We start from the raw sequence: 18,585 nt of genomic DNA, 5'->3' as shown, positions 1-18,585 counted from the left end.
TCCAGTAGGCCCTGCTGCTTCCTCCGGGGCCTTAGATGACCGCGGAGGTAGCAGCAGTAGGGGAGTCAGCATTATGAAGCTTCATCTGTGGTGGAAATGTGGGAGGTTGGGCTGTGGCACCCTAGCAGTACCAGCTGAACTCGGTTGAGTCCCTGATTAGGCTGAAGGAACATAGAGAGTAGAGGTCCCCTTTTTGTTTTGTTTCATTGTTGGTGTCGGCTACCCCCCAAAATTGGGGGAAGTGCCTTGGTATATAGATAGATAGATCTTTTAGGTGATCTGGGTCTTGCTAGCTTTGTTGATAATTTTGGACATCTTTGGAGGCTGTAACTAGTTGAAAGTCTAGGAGAAACTCAGCTGCTAAGTTACTGATAGCTGTATTTGCAGGTTCCTAATCTCAAAGGAACTATGTTAGACTTAGTTCTCTAATGATGCAAGGTGACATATTTAGGACTACCTCAACTTTACAGGGGTACATAGTTAGCATAAGAACCAGCCCTCTGACAGTCAAATTAGTGCTATTTTATTGTTCACCTTTGTGTTTGAGTACATGGCTTGTTGGATTTCTGCAGGTTAATGGGATTTCCAAGATATTAACACAATGTGCAGAGATGATTCGGGTGTTGGGTCAACTCCGTTGCTATTATTATTATAACTAATCAGTCGTCCAGTTATCTCCCCAGTCTGACTGTCGACTAATGTACTTTGTTATTACTGGCTAAAGTAATCATTTATCTAAGCATCTTCCCATTTTAAAAGTGGACCGATGTTCTTGAGCTACCACTGGAACCTAAGCCTGGATTAATACTTAAAGAGTTGAAACCAGTCAAAAGCACGGGGCTCATAATTGGATTACATTCTCTGCTCACACTAAGATGACGCTTGTTCCTATACATAATAATAAATCCTCAACCTTTAATAGAAGTAGGACTTCAGCAAAGCTGGAGTGACTGTTAAGCTTTTGAGGTAAACATAGCTGGGTGCCATGTGGCAGGTAGCCCCCTCCCATTCAACAGGTAATGCTACCTTCACTCTGAATTTGGCCGCAGTTCTGTACACACTAAAAATTATCATGGCTAGTTCAGCTTCGCCAAAAACAATATACTCACTATAGGTAGTGGAATGTTTGTATGCTAGGAAAAAATACAAATTATTACAAATTTGTCATAATAGCAGACAGAATTATACCTTGGAGAGGCTGTAGTAAATGGTTAATTACTAATGGCACATTAGTATTTAGGAAAAGGATTATTTAAAAAATCAGAGGACATGCTGAAATTATATTGGGAACTATACTAAATAGCTTTCCCTAGGAGAGGAGCACAGAGAAACATTTGATATGGAATGTAGGAATTCATTTGCAGTCTTAGAGACTTTAAGAGATGAAGAGCAGACAATTAATGAAGAATGGTGTGAAATTAAGAACATCAGTCAGTTGGTAGGGAAGTTTTGGGACATAAAGTTACAAGGAGAAAACTCTGGATATCAAACAAAGAAAGAAATTGATTGTTGAAATTTTCCGAGAATGTAAAGAAAATTACAAGGTAGAGCATGCTAAGTATTCCAGTATTGTTAGTGAGGTCAAAAGGAAAGCCAGAAATGACTGGAGAGAATATTTAGACAAGGAAGCAGATGAGGCTGACAAAGCTATGATATCAGGGATTGGCTATGGTGTAAGAATTTCCTATAGAATTATTAATTAAATCTTTACCGAGGCAAAAATGGAAGCATATTCTCATCCAAAAGAGAGATGAATGTTATAACAACAGAAGATGAAAAAGGCAACGTTGGATGGAACACTAGCGAGATCATGAATAGGAGATATGAAGGGAATAATTTGATTGACATACCTGAAGCTGAGGAAGACTTTGATGTGCCCATGAATGAATTTGGTGTGTTTGAAGTCTAAGCTATTATTAAAAAACTCAAGAGATGGAAAGCTACTGAATATGATGGAATAACTGCTGAGGTGATTTTGACGGAAAATGAAGTGACTCCCAGAAGATTATTCTGTAGAATGTGGAGTGAAGAGGTAAAACCTGATTAGTGAGAGCTAGGAGTGTCGATGAAAATGGCAAAAAAAGGAGATCTAACTAATTGCAATAATTACTTAGGCATCACACTTATGTCAGTGGTCATGAAAATATATACAGTAGTATGCTCATCCAAAGAGACTATAGAGGAAGATTGATGAAAATCTGAGAGCTGGACAAGCAGGGTTTCGAAAGGGTGGAGGTTGTACTGACCAAATTTTAATTTAAGGACAGGTTGTACAGCAATATGTAGAATATAGAAATCCCCTTTTGATGGCATTTGTAGCCTTTGATAGTGTGCACTGGCCAATTTTGTGGTGAGTCATGTGTTATTTTGGACTTCCTCTTAAATATGTAAATTTGGTAAAGTCTGTACATGAGCTTAGCAAGTGCATAGTTAATGGAGTCCTATCAAATGAATTTCCACTGATCAGTAGAGTATGCCAAGGGAATGTGTTGTCACTTATGTTGTTTATCCTACTCATGAATTTTGTAATGCATAGAACAGTTTGGGGATGGAGGAGCAGGATTGGATTGGATTGGTAATAGGAAATTAGCGGACCTAGAGTTTGCTGATGACGCTGTCCTTATTAGCAAAACGCCATAGGACTTGCAAAGCTTGCTCACAAGTATGCATGAAATTTTGTAATGCATAGAACAGTTTGGGGATGGAGGAGCAGGATTGGATTGGATTGGTAATAGGAAATTAGCGGACCTAGAGTATGCTGATGACGCTGTCCTTATTAGCAAAACGCCATAGGACTTACAAAGCTTGCACACAAGTATGCATGAAATATCACATAAGATTGGGCTCAAGGTAAATAGAAGAAACACAGAGATGATGAAAATGGAATATGCAATGGAAAAGGAAATGTCATTGGAAGGAGAAAGGATTAATGAGGTGGACTAATTTAAATACTTAGGAACTATGATCACTAATACAAGGTCTTTAGAAGTTGAGTTTAATGAAAGATTGAAAAAAGCAAATCAGACAATGGCTAGGTTAGGTAAAATTTTTAAATGTAAACTCCTGAAATTACATATAGAAATAAGGTTTTATATCAGTTTAGTGAAATCGGTGTTACTGTATGGACATAAGTCGTGGTATGACAATGAAACAATATCCAGCAGATTTTGTAGATTGAGCACAAAGCCCTCAGAAAAATATTGGGAGCTGAATGGCATGACAGGATTAGAAATGAAACTATGAGAGATTACTCTAGTGCCAAATGTGGATAAGATCATGGTGAGGGGTAGATAGAGATGGTTTGGGCATGCTTTTCACACTCCCAAAGAGAGATTAGTTCACCAATTTTCAACTGGCCTCTACAAGGCACTAGAATTGTTGGAAGACCCAGGCCTACATGGCTGAGGACTATGAAGCATAAAGTAAGATATGATGAATGGAGAAGTATTGATTTTTAAGAGAGCTCAGGATAGAGACAACTGGTGAAATCTAACTTAGGCCCCTTGCGTCAATAGGCGTAGGAGGAGATGGTGAAGATAATTTTTTTAAGGAAAGGTGAATAAATAAGTACCCAGGTCAGGAAAAGGTTGCCTAAAGGATCTGACATGCATGATTGAATACATAAGGACTGTTTAGCAGTAAAAAAAATCCATTGATAAAACTAGGGAATATGAAATAAAGGTGATCTCCTACCCAAAGATGCAATAATCTGAATTTCCAAGATTCCAAGCCAGTGGTCATCAGTGAATTTCTAGTTTTCTGAATGTGGTGTTAGCAAATTTGTGATGTGTATTTGTTTTTCTTGGTGAGAGACAATGTCCTATTTATTTATTATTTTTCAATGGTCCCCATCTCTTTAGATTGCATTGAGTACTGATTGCTTCAGTTGATATGCAAAAGTTGTAAGAATTTACCCATTGATCTGTAGTTCCTATTTGTATTGTCAATGAATATATCAGAAACCTAGTTCCCTAGTGAAAGAAACCATTACAATATATATTCTTGGTTGTTACGTCTTGGTGGGCTTGTCTCAGACACTCAAGTAGACCCTAAGCAAAAGCAGAACTCACATCTTGATAGACTTCATAGGTCTACTTGCTGAAACTTTGGTACTGCCAGGTCCCTCTTGGTCCAAGGTTTGGTGGAGAGGGGCTTGAGCACTGATCATATGTGAATATAATGAATCTTTAAGATGATCTAAAGGTTGGTTATCAATCCCTTGCTTCTGGCACTCATTAACAATCTTTAAACTGCCTTGACTTTTTTTCTAAAACATTGCAGGAGGATGTTCATGAAAGCTTACTATTCAGTGATTTCTAGATAAGGTTTTTTGCTAAGACTTTGGTCCCCATGGTAAAACCATTGCAATATCCCCTTTTTCAAAAGATAATCTATTGGATTGTATAGTAAAATCTTGTTTGTGTTTACACAAATACAAACCATCATTTTTTTACTATAAGAGAAGAATACCAACGAAGCTGGAATATGGCCGTTACAACTCTTAACTAGGTGTAAACAACCAACAGATAGTTTACCTGAGAGTAGTGGGGAGGCGAATCAGCGAACTTCACTTACCCTCCTTCAACATACCCTTTCAACGGTGGAGGGAGGTCTCTCCATCACCGAGTTTGTAGCTAAAACCCAGAACCCGTTGTCACATGGCCCAAAATTCTTATCTGTTCAGGTTTTAAGTCTTCGAAAAGTAACTGAGGATCCCGATCAACTATTACTATTTCCTATAAAGGCATTTAGGTGCTACCTCAACCGTACAAGGTCAGCCAGACCTCACCCGTAACATATCTTCATTAGCTCAGGAATTAAGAAGAAAAAGATTTTAAAAAACACCATCTCCTGGTTGAGGGAAGTCATCTCCCATTTGCTTTCATCTCCATCTGAGTCAGGGGTATGGGGTAAAGCCCATGACATGAGGGGCATCAGTATCTCCTTGGCATTTAATTGCATTTTCTCTTGTGTCGCAAGTTCTTCAGGAAGGTGTCTCAAGACAACAGACTACCTTCACAATGCATTACCTGTGTGATGTAACTCACAGATCCATAAACACATTCACTTTAGGACCTGTAGTAGCTGCTCAGGAGGTGGTTTAGCTATCTCAGTTCCTCTTATAGGACTAGTAACTTCAGTTCAAAGGCTAAGGTTACAAGGAAGTTTGTGATGAAAGTGAATAATGATTGGTCTTCACTTTCCTTTTCATCTTCCCCTCTCTTGGGGTACAGCCTCAGAAGCCTCGCCAGCTTGACTTGATCTGTAGTTAAGATAAGATCACTGTGCATTCAGCTACCCCATGTATAAACACGGGGGAGTCTTGTCCCCACTCTCCTTGCCAGTTGGAGGGTGAAGTACCCATGCAAACCGTATAAGCTTTTACAAGCTTATCACATTTGCCAGGCTTACAACACAGAGTATGCTGTCTCAAGCAAAACCACCTTTGGCACGAGCTGTGACCTCCATAAGAATATTTGTAGCTCATGAGGTGTAAGGAGCCTTTATTCTTACGTATTTTATGCATGAATCTCTAGTTCCCAGGTTAAGTTCCAGGCAGTTGGAAACGGGACTTCCTCCTACCTAAGGATAATTCTCCTATAGTAAACAATGATGGTTTGTATTTGTGTAGGAATAAATGACAAATTTTTTAAGTAAATCGTATTTTTCCTAACGATACAAACCTGAGTTCTTTACTCAAACTTTCCCGCCAATACCAACCCCCCTAGTAAATCCCGGTCGCAATCAGAGTGAGTTGGCTGTTGGTGGGGATGCTGGTTGCCTCTCCACTGCTTGTATACACTTTGTTAAAAGTTTTAACTGCCATATTCCAGCTTTGCTTTTTTCATTTGCCTATAGTTTAGAACTCAGTTTTGTATAGTTAGGAAAATTGCAGATTACTTTAAGAATTTGCCATATCTGGTGTTATCAGACAAACTTTATATCTCTTCACATTGAAGACATGCCTCAGTAGGTTTTTTCCACTTGAAGTGGTGAAAAATTATACTGTAATAAACATTTGAACCTTAACACATTTTTGGACTTCTAGGACTCCCAGGCCTCAGGCATTTAATCCTAAGAGAGGGATGAAAATTAAAGTCAAAATATGTAAAGAAATTGGATAGCCAAATTGGGAAAACTAAAGGTAACCTAAAAAGTAAAGACTAAAACACATTCAGTTGAGGGCTGGAGGGACCTCAGATGTTTCAAGGAACTTATTTACAAAATATAGTATTTTTTGAAAGCACACTGTCTTGATGGTAGAAAAATTGGATGTAATAGTCATGGTTGTTCCTTGATGAGATATTATTTACTGTTTGGATCAATATAGACAGCTAAAATGGTTCTCTAAGTATATACTGTAGAGTTTATTTCTAGATATGTCTTACTTTTATAACTTTATTGTTATACTGTATTTCATGTCTTGTAGAGCCATTACTATTAGATTGTAGGGTAGTACAGCAGTGAACCAGGTTTATCTCTCTTCCATTGCAAGTTAAGCATCGAATGATAGTATGACTTGAAGATCTGATATTTTTTCCGTAACTGAAATACAAACCATGCTATTTACATGGGGTAATTACTTCGGCGTAGCTGAATGACGAGCCATAAGAATTTTAACGAGGGTTTACTACCCCGCCGCTAGTTAACGGGGGGTAGGGAGGGGTAGCTAGCTAACACCCCCCCCCCCCTCACACACACACATACACACCGGTGAATGTTTCACTTTACTTTTGGCTCGGGCAGAGAACAGACCTGTCTGCTCTCTCCCTTGCTTTGACTGCCATATTTAATCTGTTTTTGCTTTTTCTTTTCCAATATGTTTGAAGTTGGCCTCTACTGAATATGCATACATGCCCTGGACTTCCCGGCTGCCCTTGTGGGACCTTTATGTCGGCGGTCGACACCAATCCCCACACCTTGTGTCCTCACTGTAGGGGCCAACGGTGTGATAGCGGTAATGTATGTATCGAATGTAGGGAGTGGTCTACCTCCCAGTGGGAGAGGTTTGCCCGGTGCTGGAAGAAAAAGTCTAAAAGGAATCTTTCTCCTTCAGAGGCTTCTTTGAAGAGAGAAAATTCCAAGACTACTTCTTCCGTAGTCCTTTCCTCCTCCGAAGCTCCCCCTTGAGCGGTCTCTTCCGAGAGGCCGGCGAGTGGTAGCGTAGACCGTACTGCTGTTGACCGATCCCGGGGTGCGGGAGAGGTAGTTTCCTGCCATAGCGAGGCGGCTGCCCTTCCTCCCCCGGAGGAGGATATGAAAATTGATTTACCTGTGTTTAATCATGATTTGTTGCAGCTTTGGGCTTCCTTGGGGCTGCAGGGTTCGCCCTCCAAGGAAGCCCTGTTTGACATGATCAAACTTAGTGCAGCTGTCAAACAATCGCCAACTACAGCAGGGATAGATCCTCTGTCTGTTGTTGACGTTGTTGTGACGGAGGCATCTCGTGGGTCTAGTCAAACCCCCGTTCCTGTTGCTGAGGTAGCTGAAGGCTTAGATTCCCCCTCCGAACACCTTTCGAGGGAGGATCTAAGTCCTACTGTCTCTCCTGCTGGTGATTCTCCCCCACGGGGGAGTTCACTCACAGAGACTCCTCTTCGGAGGCCCTATGATGGTCAGCCTGCTGACCCCACGGCCCCTCATGGGCATATAAGGTGGAAGGCTCGTCCTCCCCTTCGCCGTAGAGGCCTTCCTTCCCCTCATAAGGGAGTTAGCAGGCGCCTCTTCGGCTCGTCGTCACCACAGTCCTCTGCGGAGGAGACGACTTGCCGTTCGCCGATCCTGCCAGCTACCACCTTAGACCTCTCCGGGGATCGTTCGCGATCCCCTTCGGATGATGGTCGTCCTTCGGGACCCTGTGACCAGTCTCCCTCCAGACCTGCTGACCTGCCGTCACCTTTCGATGATGCTGATGCACGTTACACGCCACCTGATCCTGCCACTGCGCAGGCACCAGGCCCTTCGTGGCTTAAGGACCTTGAGCGCAAATCTGCGCCTCTTGCCCTCATGCTGCTGCTGCCGCTGTTCCAGTCCTAGCGCCGCAGCGCTTACCTGCGCGCGTGCGCACCCCTGTTCCTGTTACGCGCCAGGGTTCCCCTGCGCGCCCACATCCTTCTGCACCCCGGCGCCCGCCAGCAGTTCCTGATCCAGCGCGTCAGCGCCCACCTGCGCCCCAGCGTTCCCCGGTTCCTGCCTCGTCGCGTGCAGTTCAAGAGGCTCGTACGTAAGCGCACAGGCGCTCACAGGTACCTCTGGACTCGTAGCGCCCGTGTGGAGTTAGGCGCGAAGCTCCCCCATCACGCGCAGTTCCAGTTACAGCGCACACACGCTCGCCAACGCGCCAGCGCGCTTCTACATCACAGAGCGCACTCCAGGAGGTGCCTAAGCTAGCGCAAGGGCGCTCACAGGCACCCCTGGGCTCTCCTTCCAGACCACGCGATCCTGCACGCGTTCCAGCCGCTCGCAACGCTCCGGTTGCGCGCCAGGTTCCAGTCCCTCTCAAGGCGCCTCATGCAACCCTCCAGCGCACGGGTGTGCGCCCTAATCCAACCGCTCGCCCACCGCAGCAGCGCACACCAGCGCGCTCACATCCTGATGCGCGCCCAGCACGCCCACAGGTTAATATGCCTGTTCTCTGATCAGCGCCCACCTACGCTCCGACGCGCGAACCCACCCTCGCGCTATCCTGAACCTGCGCTCTCACGCCCTCGCCCGGTTCTTCCAGATACGCGCCCATGTGCCACTGCCCTCTCGCGCCCGTCAGTGCCGCATCAGGATGCTGCGCGCCCTCGTATCCGGCCTCCTCACGTTCCAGCTCCTGCACGCCACATGTCCTCACCATCTCCTACGCGCGCCTGCTCCATCTCCTGCGCTCCCCCGCGCCTACGCGCACGCACCATCTCTTGCGCACCCACGCGCCTGTGGCCTCGCCTATGCGCCTCCGCGCCCTCACGCCCGCTCCACCAACCTCTCACACCCGCGCCCGCGCGAGCGCGAGTTTCCTGTGACGCGCGATCCTGGTCAGGGCCCATTGCACGACCTCCAGCTCGAGCGTCACCAGGCGGATAGGTCATCGTCTCGTTCCCCTCCCCGCAAGCGCAGAACAGCGCGCTCGCCGGAGGAGGAGCGGTTCCCGGACAGGTCTAAGGACTCTCTTGTTTCAGCTTCTCAGGCGAACCCGCATTTGTCAACTCCTCCAAGGGATCGAACGATCCCCTTCCCTCCAGAGGGAATGTCTGACAGCGCGACTGTCAGCCAGCAGCCCTGGTTCGGGACCCTGGTCAGAGCTCTTGTGCAGGCGATGAAGTCCGTCCTCTCTGACGTGAGTCACAAATCAGAGGCGGCTTCCTCCCCCCTGAAGAGGAAGAGAGGAGTCCCTACTGTGGAAACACCTCCAAGGACTATTCTGTCTCCTCGCAGATCCTTGCGCAAGGTTCCTTCCCCCCCCCCCCCAGACTTTCTCTCCCTCCCCTGCGGATGAGGATTACCCATCCTCAGGAGAGTCGGACAAGCCGGACCGTTCCCCCATCGCACCAAAGGGGGAAACTCCGCCTCTCCCTGAGAAGTCTTCTCGTCCAGGGGTGGAAAAAAGCCTGCACCCATCGTTACTCGAGTCCTGTATCCCTCCCAGGAGGGAACCGAAGGACTCTTAAGACGATCCCCAAGTCGTCAACAAGGATCAGACAGGAGCCATCTAGACCTTCCGAGGATGTCCACGTGTCCTCCCAGGAAGAGCCACTGGGGACAGGAGACTTTGCTGCCAATCCTTCAGGAGAGGAGCACCAAGAGTCAGAACACGCATTCTGGCAAGTCCTGACCCTCTTGAGGAACCTCTACGGGATTCTAGACCCAGAGATTCGTCCTCGTGAGGGCAAGGACACGGTCTTGGACCGTGTCTACGGCACCCAGAAACCCTCTAGGGCCAGTGCAGCTTTGCCCTGGTTTCCGGGGATGAAGAGTGCCAGGGACAAGGTCGAGGGCCAGCTCTCTAAGCTTGCCTCCTCCAGCAGATCCAGCGCCGGTAACAAGCTCCTCCCTCCTCCTCGAGTCCATCAGAGGAGGTACTTTGAGATCCCTGAGGAGTCTTGTTTGGGTCTTCCTATTCACCACTCCGTGGAAGAACTCACCGGGGGAGTCCCTCTAGAGAGACTCTCCAACCGGCACGTGTCCTACTCAGCTACTGAGATCCTAAGCCAGGAGAAGGTCGCTAAGTGTGACATGCAGGCAACTTCGTGGCTTGGCATCTGGCTGGGGTCTGGGCATCCTGGTGTGGTCTGAGGACCTCTCCAAAGAAAGCACCAGGAAGGCACTGGAGACTTTCTTGCTCTCAGGCACGCGGACCATCCAGTTTCTGGCCCACCAAGTCTCGAGCTTGTGGGCCAATACGATTCTCAAACGACGGGACGCTGTGGCTGAGAGATTCCACCAGAAGGTTCCCAGTTCGGATGTTAGCAGGCTCAGACACACTTCCGTGCTCGGTAAGAGTTTGTTTGAGCCTAAGGATGTGGAGCTTACCGCTGAGAGGTGGAGGAAGTCCAACCAGGATTCCCTCATCCATAGGGCCCTGACATCGAGGCCCTACAAACCTCCAGCGGCCCAACAGCCCCGTCTGGCTAAGGACACAAAGAAGACGACTGCAGCAAAGCCGAAGGTGTCTAAGCCCTTTCCTGCCAAGAGCAGAAGGAGCAAGAAGTCCTCCAGGGGAGGCAAGAACTCTAGAGGAAACGGCCGAGGCCGTAAACGCTAGGGTTGGCAGTCCCCCTGCATGTCCACCAGTGGGGGGATGCCTACAAAGTTGCGCGGCAAGGTGGAAGCAACTCGGGGCAGATACCTGGACGATTTCCGTAATCGCTCAGGGTTATCGCGTCCCGTTCACAGCTTCTCTACCTCCCCTGACAGCGAATCCAGTGTCGTTGAGCTCCCTTGCCATGGGATCGGCAAGAGGGCAAGCCCTTTGGGCAGAAGTCCAGACCATGTTGAAGAAGGACGCTCTCCAGGAGGTTGTAGACGGGTCCCCAGGCTTCTACAGTCGACTCTTTCTTGTGAGAAAGGCGTCTGGAAGCTGGAGACCAGTCATCGACCACTCAACCCTGAACGGGTTTGTCAAACAGACTCCGTTCAGTATGGAGTCGGCAGACACGGTCAGACTTGCAGTGAGACCACAAGACGTCGTGTGTACACTGGACCTGAAGGACGCGTATTTCCAGATCCCAGTCCATCCATCTTCAAGGAAGTACCTAAGATTTTGCCTAGACAACAAGGTGTACCAGTTCAAGGTACTGTGTTTCGGTTTCTCCACAGCCCCTCAGGTGTTCACCAGAGTATTCACCCTGATATCTTCGTGGGCTCACAGGATCGGCATCCGTCTCCTTCGTTATCTGGACGACTGACTGATCCTAACAGACTCGGAGGCAACCCTTCTTCGCCACCAAAACAAGCTCCTCGAAGTTTGCCAGGATCTAGGGATCATGGTAAATCTCGAGAAGTCCTCTCTGCAGAAACTGGTATATCTAGGCATGGTCATAGACACCAATCTCCACAAAGCCTTCCCATCAGACAATAGGATAGCAAGGCTGAGGAAGGTCGCGAGGCCTTTCCTCATTCGAGAAGAACTCCCAGCCCAAACGTGGCTGCGTCTCCTCGACCACCTCTCCTCCCTGGCCCGTCTCGTTCCCAACGGTCACCTTAGAATGAGATCTCTCCAGTGGCGACTCAAGTCCTGGTGGAATCAAGGTCACAATTCCCCGGACACTTTCGTCCCTGTGGGTCCTGCGGAACAGACGGATCTCCAGTGGTGGGTGGCGGACGAGAACCTACGAAAGGGAGTGGACCTTCTCGTCCTTCCCCGGATTTGATGTTGTTCTCGGACGCATCAAGGAAAGGGTGGGGGGCCCACGTTCTGAACCACACGACCTCAGGCCTGTGGTCAGAATCAGAAAAGTACCTTCACATAAACCTACTAGAAATGAAGGCCGTGTTCCTGGCACTTCAGAAGTTCCACCAAGTCCTGGCGGGCCACTCTGTGGTGGTGATGAGCGACAACACCACGGTGGTGGCTTATATCAACAAGCAGGGAGGTGCCTTTTCAGAACAGCTATCCCATCTTGCTGTAGAGATTCTGAGATGGTCCGAAGTCCACTCGATCACACTTTTGGCTCGCTTCATTCCAGGCAAAAGGAATGTGCTCGCCGACAGTCTGAGCAGAGCGACGCAGATAGTGAGTACCGAGTGGTCTTTGGATCCTCAAGTAGCCAACAAAGTCCTGACTTTGTGGGGTTCCCCGACTGTGGATCTGTTCGCTACAGCGCTGAACTTCAAGCTCCCGCTGTACTGCTCCCCGGTCCCGGACCCCCAAGGCTCTCTGGCAAGATGCCTTCCAACAACGGTGGGACAACAACGTCGATATGTACGCCTTTCCCCCGTTCTGTTTGATGAGGAGGGTGCTCAACAAGACCAGAATATCGGTCAATCTTTCAATGACCCTTCTAGCTCCGCTATGGTATCACGCAGAATGGTTCCAGGACCTTCTGCAACTCCTCACGGAGGTTCCGAGAGATATCTCTCCACGTCACGAGCTACTCAAACAACCACACGCCAACATCTTCCACAAAGCCGTAGCTTCGCTTTGACTTCAGCCTGGAGACTATCCAGCATCTCCTCATGGAGAGAGGATTTTCGCAACAAGTTGCAAACAGGATGTCTGGTCACCTGCCCAAGTCATCCGCAGGGGTCTACCAGGCGAAGTGGCGAGTCTTCTGTGGTTGGTGTCGTGGAAGGGGTATCTCTCCCCTCAATGCCACTATTCCAGCAATAGCGGAGTTCCTCGTGTGTTTGCGAGAGGAAATGCGCCTTTCAGTCTCGGCAGTGGAAGGCTATCGCTCAGCCTTAATTCTTGCCTTCAGGCTTAAAGGAATGGACATTTCTTCCTCGCTGGAACTTTCCCTTCTCATACGGAGTTATGAACTTAACTGCCCTCAGTAGGAAGTGAGACCTCCTCCATGGAACGTGGTTCAAGTTCTCAGGTCAATGAAGAGACCTCCCTACGAACCATTACGCCAGGCTTCAGATCGCCACCTTACCTGGAAGACGGTTTTCCTGCTAGCATTGGCCTCGGCTAAGCGAGTCAGTGAGCTACATGGTCTCTCATACGACATCGCCCATTCAAGGGGATGGGGGCGGTAACGTTCAGCTTCGTCCCTGAGTTTGGTGCCAAGACTCAAAATCCGGGAGTGCCGGACCCTAGGTTTGACTCTTTCCAGGTTTCGAGTCTCCGTTCTGTAACAGATGACCCAGACCATCTCCTACTGTGCCCAGTGAGGAGTCTGAGGTTGTATCTTAAAAGAACAGCTGCAGTTCGTCCCCGGGTGCGAGCCCTGTTCGTGAGCACCGGGAAGACGAAGAGGAGGGTCACCAGGAATACTATCTCGGCCTGGATTCGCAAGGTAATACATCTGGCCTTGAATCCTGACCCTTCTCTGTCATGTCGCCCTAGAGTGCATAATGTCAGGGGCATAGCTACGTCCCTGGCCTTCAAGAAAAATTATTCAGTGACGCAGGTCCTTCAAGCTGGGGTGTGGAAGCGTCAGACCACCTTCACGGCCCACCACTTGCAAGACGTGACACACAGGAGGCTCGATATGTTTTCTATCGGCCCTGTGGTGGCTGCACAACAGCTGGTCTAACCTTAGGCTCCTTGATGGATAAGTAGCAGAAGGTTGAGGGCATTGTTACCCAGTTTTAGTCTGCGTGAATGAAAAGATCTGTCTGGCCCTTATTCTTTTCTTCATCCTCTCCTCCCTTGGTGAAAGCAGCATCCTGGGTTCTCTGCACAGCTGACCTCGAACCACTGTAGGTAAACCATGCTCCCTTGTGTTCCTAGTATTAAGTGTAATACTGTCATGTCCCCATACCCTGACGAGGTGGTATTGGTAGAGTCCTAGCCTAGATTTCCATCTGAAAACTCCAGGTCAACTTCCTAGGACGAGTCACCTCTCACCTTCACACACAGCTTATGTAGGCCACAGCAGTTTCACAGCATGCTAGCGAGGAGCAGGGAGTCCTTATTTCTTGAGTACTTACACACTCGAATTTGGAGTCCCCGGGCAAGCCAAAGCCAGTATGGCAGGGACTTACCTCCCTACCTAAGGGTTGAGTCACCCCATGTAAATAGCGTGGTTTGTATTTCAGTTACGGTACAAATGACAAATTCGTGGATAATTTGTGTTTTTCCTAACTATACAAACCTTAGCTATTTACACATATTTGCCCGCCAGCCCTGTCCCCGGGATAAGTCCTACCTCTAAGCAAAGTGAAGCATTCACTGGTGTGTGTGTGAGGGGGGGGGGGGTAGCTAGCTACCCCTCCCTACCCCCCGCTAACTAGCGGCGGGGTAGTAAACCCTCGTTAAAATTCTTATGGCTCGTCATTCAGCTACGGCGAAGTAATTACCCCATGTAAATAGCTAAGGTTTGTATAGTTAGGAAAAATACAAATTATCTACAAATTTGTCATATTTTGTTGTTAAAACCATAAATATTTTTAGTAGAGTATTTGGAGGTTTGTAGATACTGTATATAAGCCTTGGTGACCTAGAATTTTAAAGCTTGAAAATAAATTTGATTTAAATGCTGTCTTTTGAAAAAGCTTACATTTTGAAAAATGAAGTTCCCCTACTGTATAATACTATCCCCCAGTCCCTTATAAGTTGGTATATCAAGAGCATAAGAGAATCTTGCCAAGCAGTAACAGATGATCATGTGTAATGGAGGTGATACATTTGTAAAAACCATTATGTACTACAGGATTTTAAAACCTTATTTTCATTATTCTGGACATTGCATGTCATATGAATTAAACTGGGGGTACATATAGATTCATTACAAGAAAATTGCAAGAGTTGAATTTGTATCTGTTAAAGAAAATTTTTGAAATATAATTTCTCTTATTCTTAAAATTGCTGAATATAAATATTTTTGCCAGATAAGTGATATTGCCAGTTCAGTACAAGAAAGTGATATGCAGTCTGATACAGATGGTGAACGGTCTGTCAAAATGAAAACCCCTCGGGCACCTGGGATGCCACAACATCGGGTTAGTATTTACTCATAGTTGATTGTCTTCCTGGCTCAGTACAGTTCTGAAAGCTTAAATTTCATACCTTTATTTGTATTATCCTCATCTTCATATATGTTTGTTCCTACAATATAAAAACCTTCATCCTTTAATAGGAGTATAATTTTGGTGTAGCTGAAACTCCGCTGTTAAAATGTGCAACGAGGTATTGATAGGTAATGGCGGGTGGCAGGGAAGCTCCACTCCCACACCATCACATTTAGTAGCCACTTTGACTTCATCCGTACAGTAGGACAGACATACTCTGGGCTAAACAAAACTTTGCTGATTATTTAATAGAATTTCTTTTTCTCTTAATATATTGATTGTGAATGGTTACTCAATGTGCTGGCAAGCAGACGGTCTTTCCCACCATCCACCCATAACTACGCTGAAATTATACTCCTCTTAAAGGACTTAGGTTTGTATAGTTAGGAAGAATACAACTTAGGTAATTATAAAATTTTTGATTTTCATACAATTTTTTTTTCTTTATGGGCCTTGATAGGAATGACTTTCTACATTACCGTCTGCCATATACACTTGTCTTTCAGAATTCCATTCAGGTCTAGTTCTTAAGATACCCTCTTTTTCAATAATTCCTGGGGACTTCATGCTCTTCTTTGTCCTGCTACTTCCGTATCTACTTTTTTTACCAACTGTTCTGTATACCTTTTCATCTAATATCCAAGCCATTTTAGGCCTTATTATTTATTTTCCTGCTTCTTAACACCAAATTTCTACCAGTTACTCATTAATGATACAATCTTTTCTTACTACTACTGTACAGTCATGAATCTTAACATTCTACTATGAAAATATAAGCACTAACAGAAAGAATTTAGTAGAGACATCCTATACCTGCTGTAATTTTTTGGTCCCTCTCCTTATGGAACACTTTTACCAGTATTTTAGCTGTCTCTTGACTAATTCAACCATGCTCTAGTTACTGGTTTTTTTACTGCTTTCCACACTTATACTTCTTGGTACAGTGTGTCTCCAAGGTAACAGAAATGCTCGCCTCTTGTAAGACATGAGCATCTATTACAACAGCTTTCAACTCACCTCTCCTCTCCATTTTGTCTTATAATATATTTCAAAGATAAGAACCCCATATTCCATGCATATTTATTAATAGCACATTTGTGACACCATTCATTATATTCAGTACACAGTTCTTATCACACGCTTTCCAAAATATTTACGTGGCCTTTTCCCCGTCCCCCTTAACTTTTTATTTTTGTTGTTTTTCAGTCCTCTACTCTCCATTCGACTCTTACAACTTCTAAACATTTCCCACACTGCTGCTTGTAACTTTATGCTATTTACATTAAGTAGCCCCCAAGGCTCCCCTTTCCTACACCCTTTTGTACTTCCTCAATTAGTATTATAAACAGCAAAGTGTTCAATTCTCTTCCTTGATTGATATCGTCATTAACAAACTTTTGATATCCCTGTCACTACCCTAGTGTTCTTGTAGAGTAACATCACTAGCTGAATTAGCCTCACTAGTACCCTCTACCTTTATAATGTCCGTTTGATTATTTTTCTTTGTACACTGTCAAATGTCTTTTCAAGGTTAACAAGTATGGGGTTTGTCATTGTTCTCTGCATGATCGATTCTAAATGGTTTCTCCTGCCCTAATACTAGGCCGTATGGCCTGAGCACCATATTCCATATTTGGCTGGCACTCTTCCTTTAATTACCCTATTATAGAGAGTATTTTTCAGTTGATACCTTTGACATTAAGCCAAATTATACATGTATCTTTTTTTTTCTCTCAGCCTGTCTTCCTGTACCCTTCGTTATACAGTAATTTCAAAAATGTCCAAGTAGTTTTACTCACATGTAACATATAGATTATTGACATCACAACTTGTACCCTTCCTTATACAATAATTTCATAAAAGTTTTAAGTAGTTTTACTTACACGTAATATATACATTGTTGACATCACATTTTCCATTGTGTACCATTACTTTAAAGCTCTTATCCCACTTAAAATCTTACAGTATATCTTCCTATCTAAGGTTTATATACAGTACTCTTGTAAGTTCATACAGATTCTTCTGCTTTTTTATCTAGTCATTTGATATTCCTGAAACTCTCAGGGCTTTTGCATTTGTCATCTTTTCAGAGAATTTTTACAGATGCCATTTATTCTACTGGTTCTTGATAACAGTATAGTCAATTAAATGTTTATTTTATTTACTTTACTCTTTTTCTTCGTTGGTGAGATTATAATTACTTTCATTCTTTCCATTATATATCTTCTTTGTCTCCTTACTTCTTTTCCTGTGACTGCCATAGTTTGTAAGTTTTTTTTTTTTTTTTCAGTTTTATATGTCATGATTCCACCTCCAGTACCTTTTTAATTACCTTTCTTTATTGGCACTCCTTATACTTCTGCATTTTTTAATCCCTTCTTTCAGTGGTATCCATCAACTGGCTTGTGATACTGTATATACCAACACTCATTCATAAAACCTTGTGGCAGAGTAAAGAAATGAATAATTTGTTGGGGATTAATTACGTAGAAGGTACTAGAAAGAATCAATCATTTTTTAGTATTACACAGTCCTAACTTTAGATTTATAGTGAAGGTAGTGGAAGGTGCATCAGAAGAGTTTTATATAAATTTTGGTGTCCAGCAGAAATATAGATAGTGAAAGGTTAGTTTCAGTATTAAAGAAATAGAAAAAGAAGTTACAGTGAACCCTCGTTTATCGCGGTAGATAGGTTCCAGACGTGGCCGCGATAGGTGAAATTCCGCGAAGTAGTGACATTATATTTACCTATTTATTTAACATGTATATTCGGACTTTTAAAACCTTCCCTTGTACGTAGTACTGTTAACAAACCACCCTTTAATGTACAGAACACTTAATGCATGTACTACAGCACCCTAAACTAAAACAGGCACAAATATTAAAGGCGATTTTATATCATGCGTTTCCTAAACACCTAAAAAGCACGATAAAAAATGGCAACCAATGTTTTGTTTACATTTATCTCTGATTATAATGAAGAAACAAACACATATACACATCTGTGTATAGGTTAGTTTTTGCATAAATTATATTGATTATTCAATACAGTATGTTGATTTGGTTATTACTAATGTTTTACTTAATTTTTCTTAGGACTTCCAAATGAAATGTTTTTCTTTATGACCCCGCCTGAAACGACGGCGTCATAACGTACGTTCAGTTAACAAACTAAGGAATTTAACGCCATGATGAAAGTGATAAATAATGATATTACAGTAAAAGCTTTTATAAAATACGTTATTACAAATATTATTTACCGTATCTATATAAAATCATACATACGTAGCAAAGCAGGAAAACAATCTACGAGAGAGAGAGAGAGAGAGAGAGAGAGAGAGAGAGAGAGAGAGAGTTGTTTTACATACGTAAATGTAAATTTTAAACAAACAAAAAAAAGCCCCATTTCATTTAAAATAGATTGCA

General features: G+C 44.6%; 1 protein-coding gene across 1 annotated transcript in view; it reads left to right on the top strand.

Annotated features, from left to right (window-relative positions):
- The window catches only part of LOC137624513 (serine proteinase stubble-like), a 168,704-nt gene that overhangs the window by 105,979 nt on the left and 44,140 nt on the right, over window positions 1–18,585 (top strand). The window contains exon 9 of the mRNA XM_068355351.1: window positions 14,980–15,090. Coding sequence (XP_068211452.1) covers window positions 14,980–15,090 — 111 coding nt within the window. The remainder of the gene's footprint in view (window positions 1–14,979; window positions 15,091–18,585) is intronic.

The sequence above is a fragment of the Palaemon carinicauda genome, chromosome 31 (genome assembly GCF_036898095.1).
Source record: "Palaemon carinicauda isolate YSFRI2023 chromosome 31, ASM3689809v2, whole genome shotgun sequence".
In the NCBI taxonomy this organism is placed as follows: Eukaryota; Metazoa; Arthropoda; class Malacostraca; order Decapoda; family Palaemonidae; genus Palaemon; species Palaemon carinicauda.
This window is presented reverse-complemented; position numbering and strand designations above follow the sequence as displayed.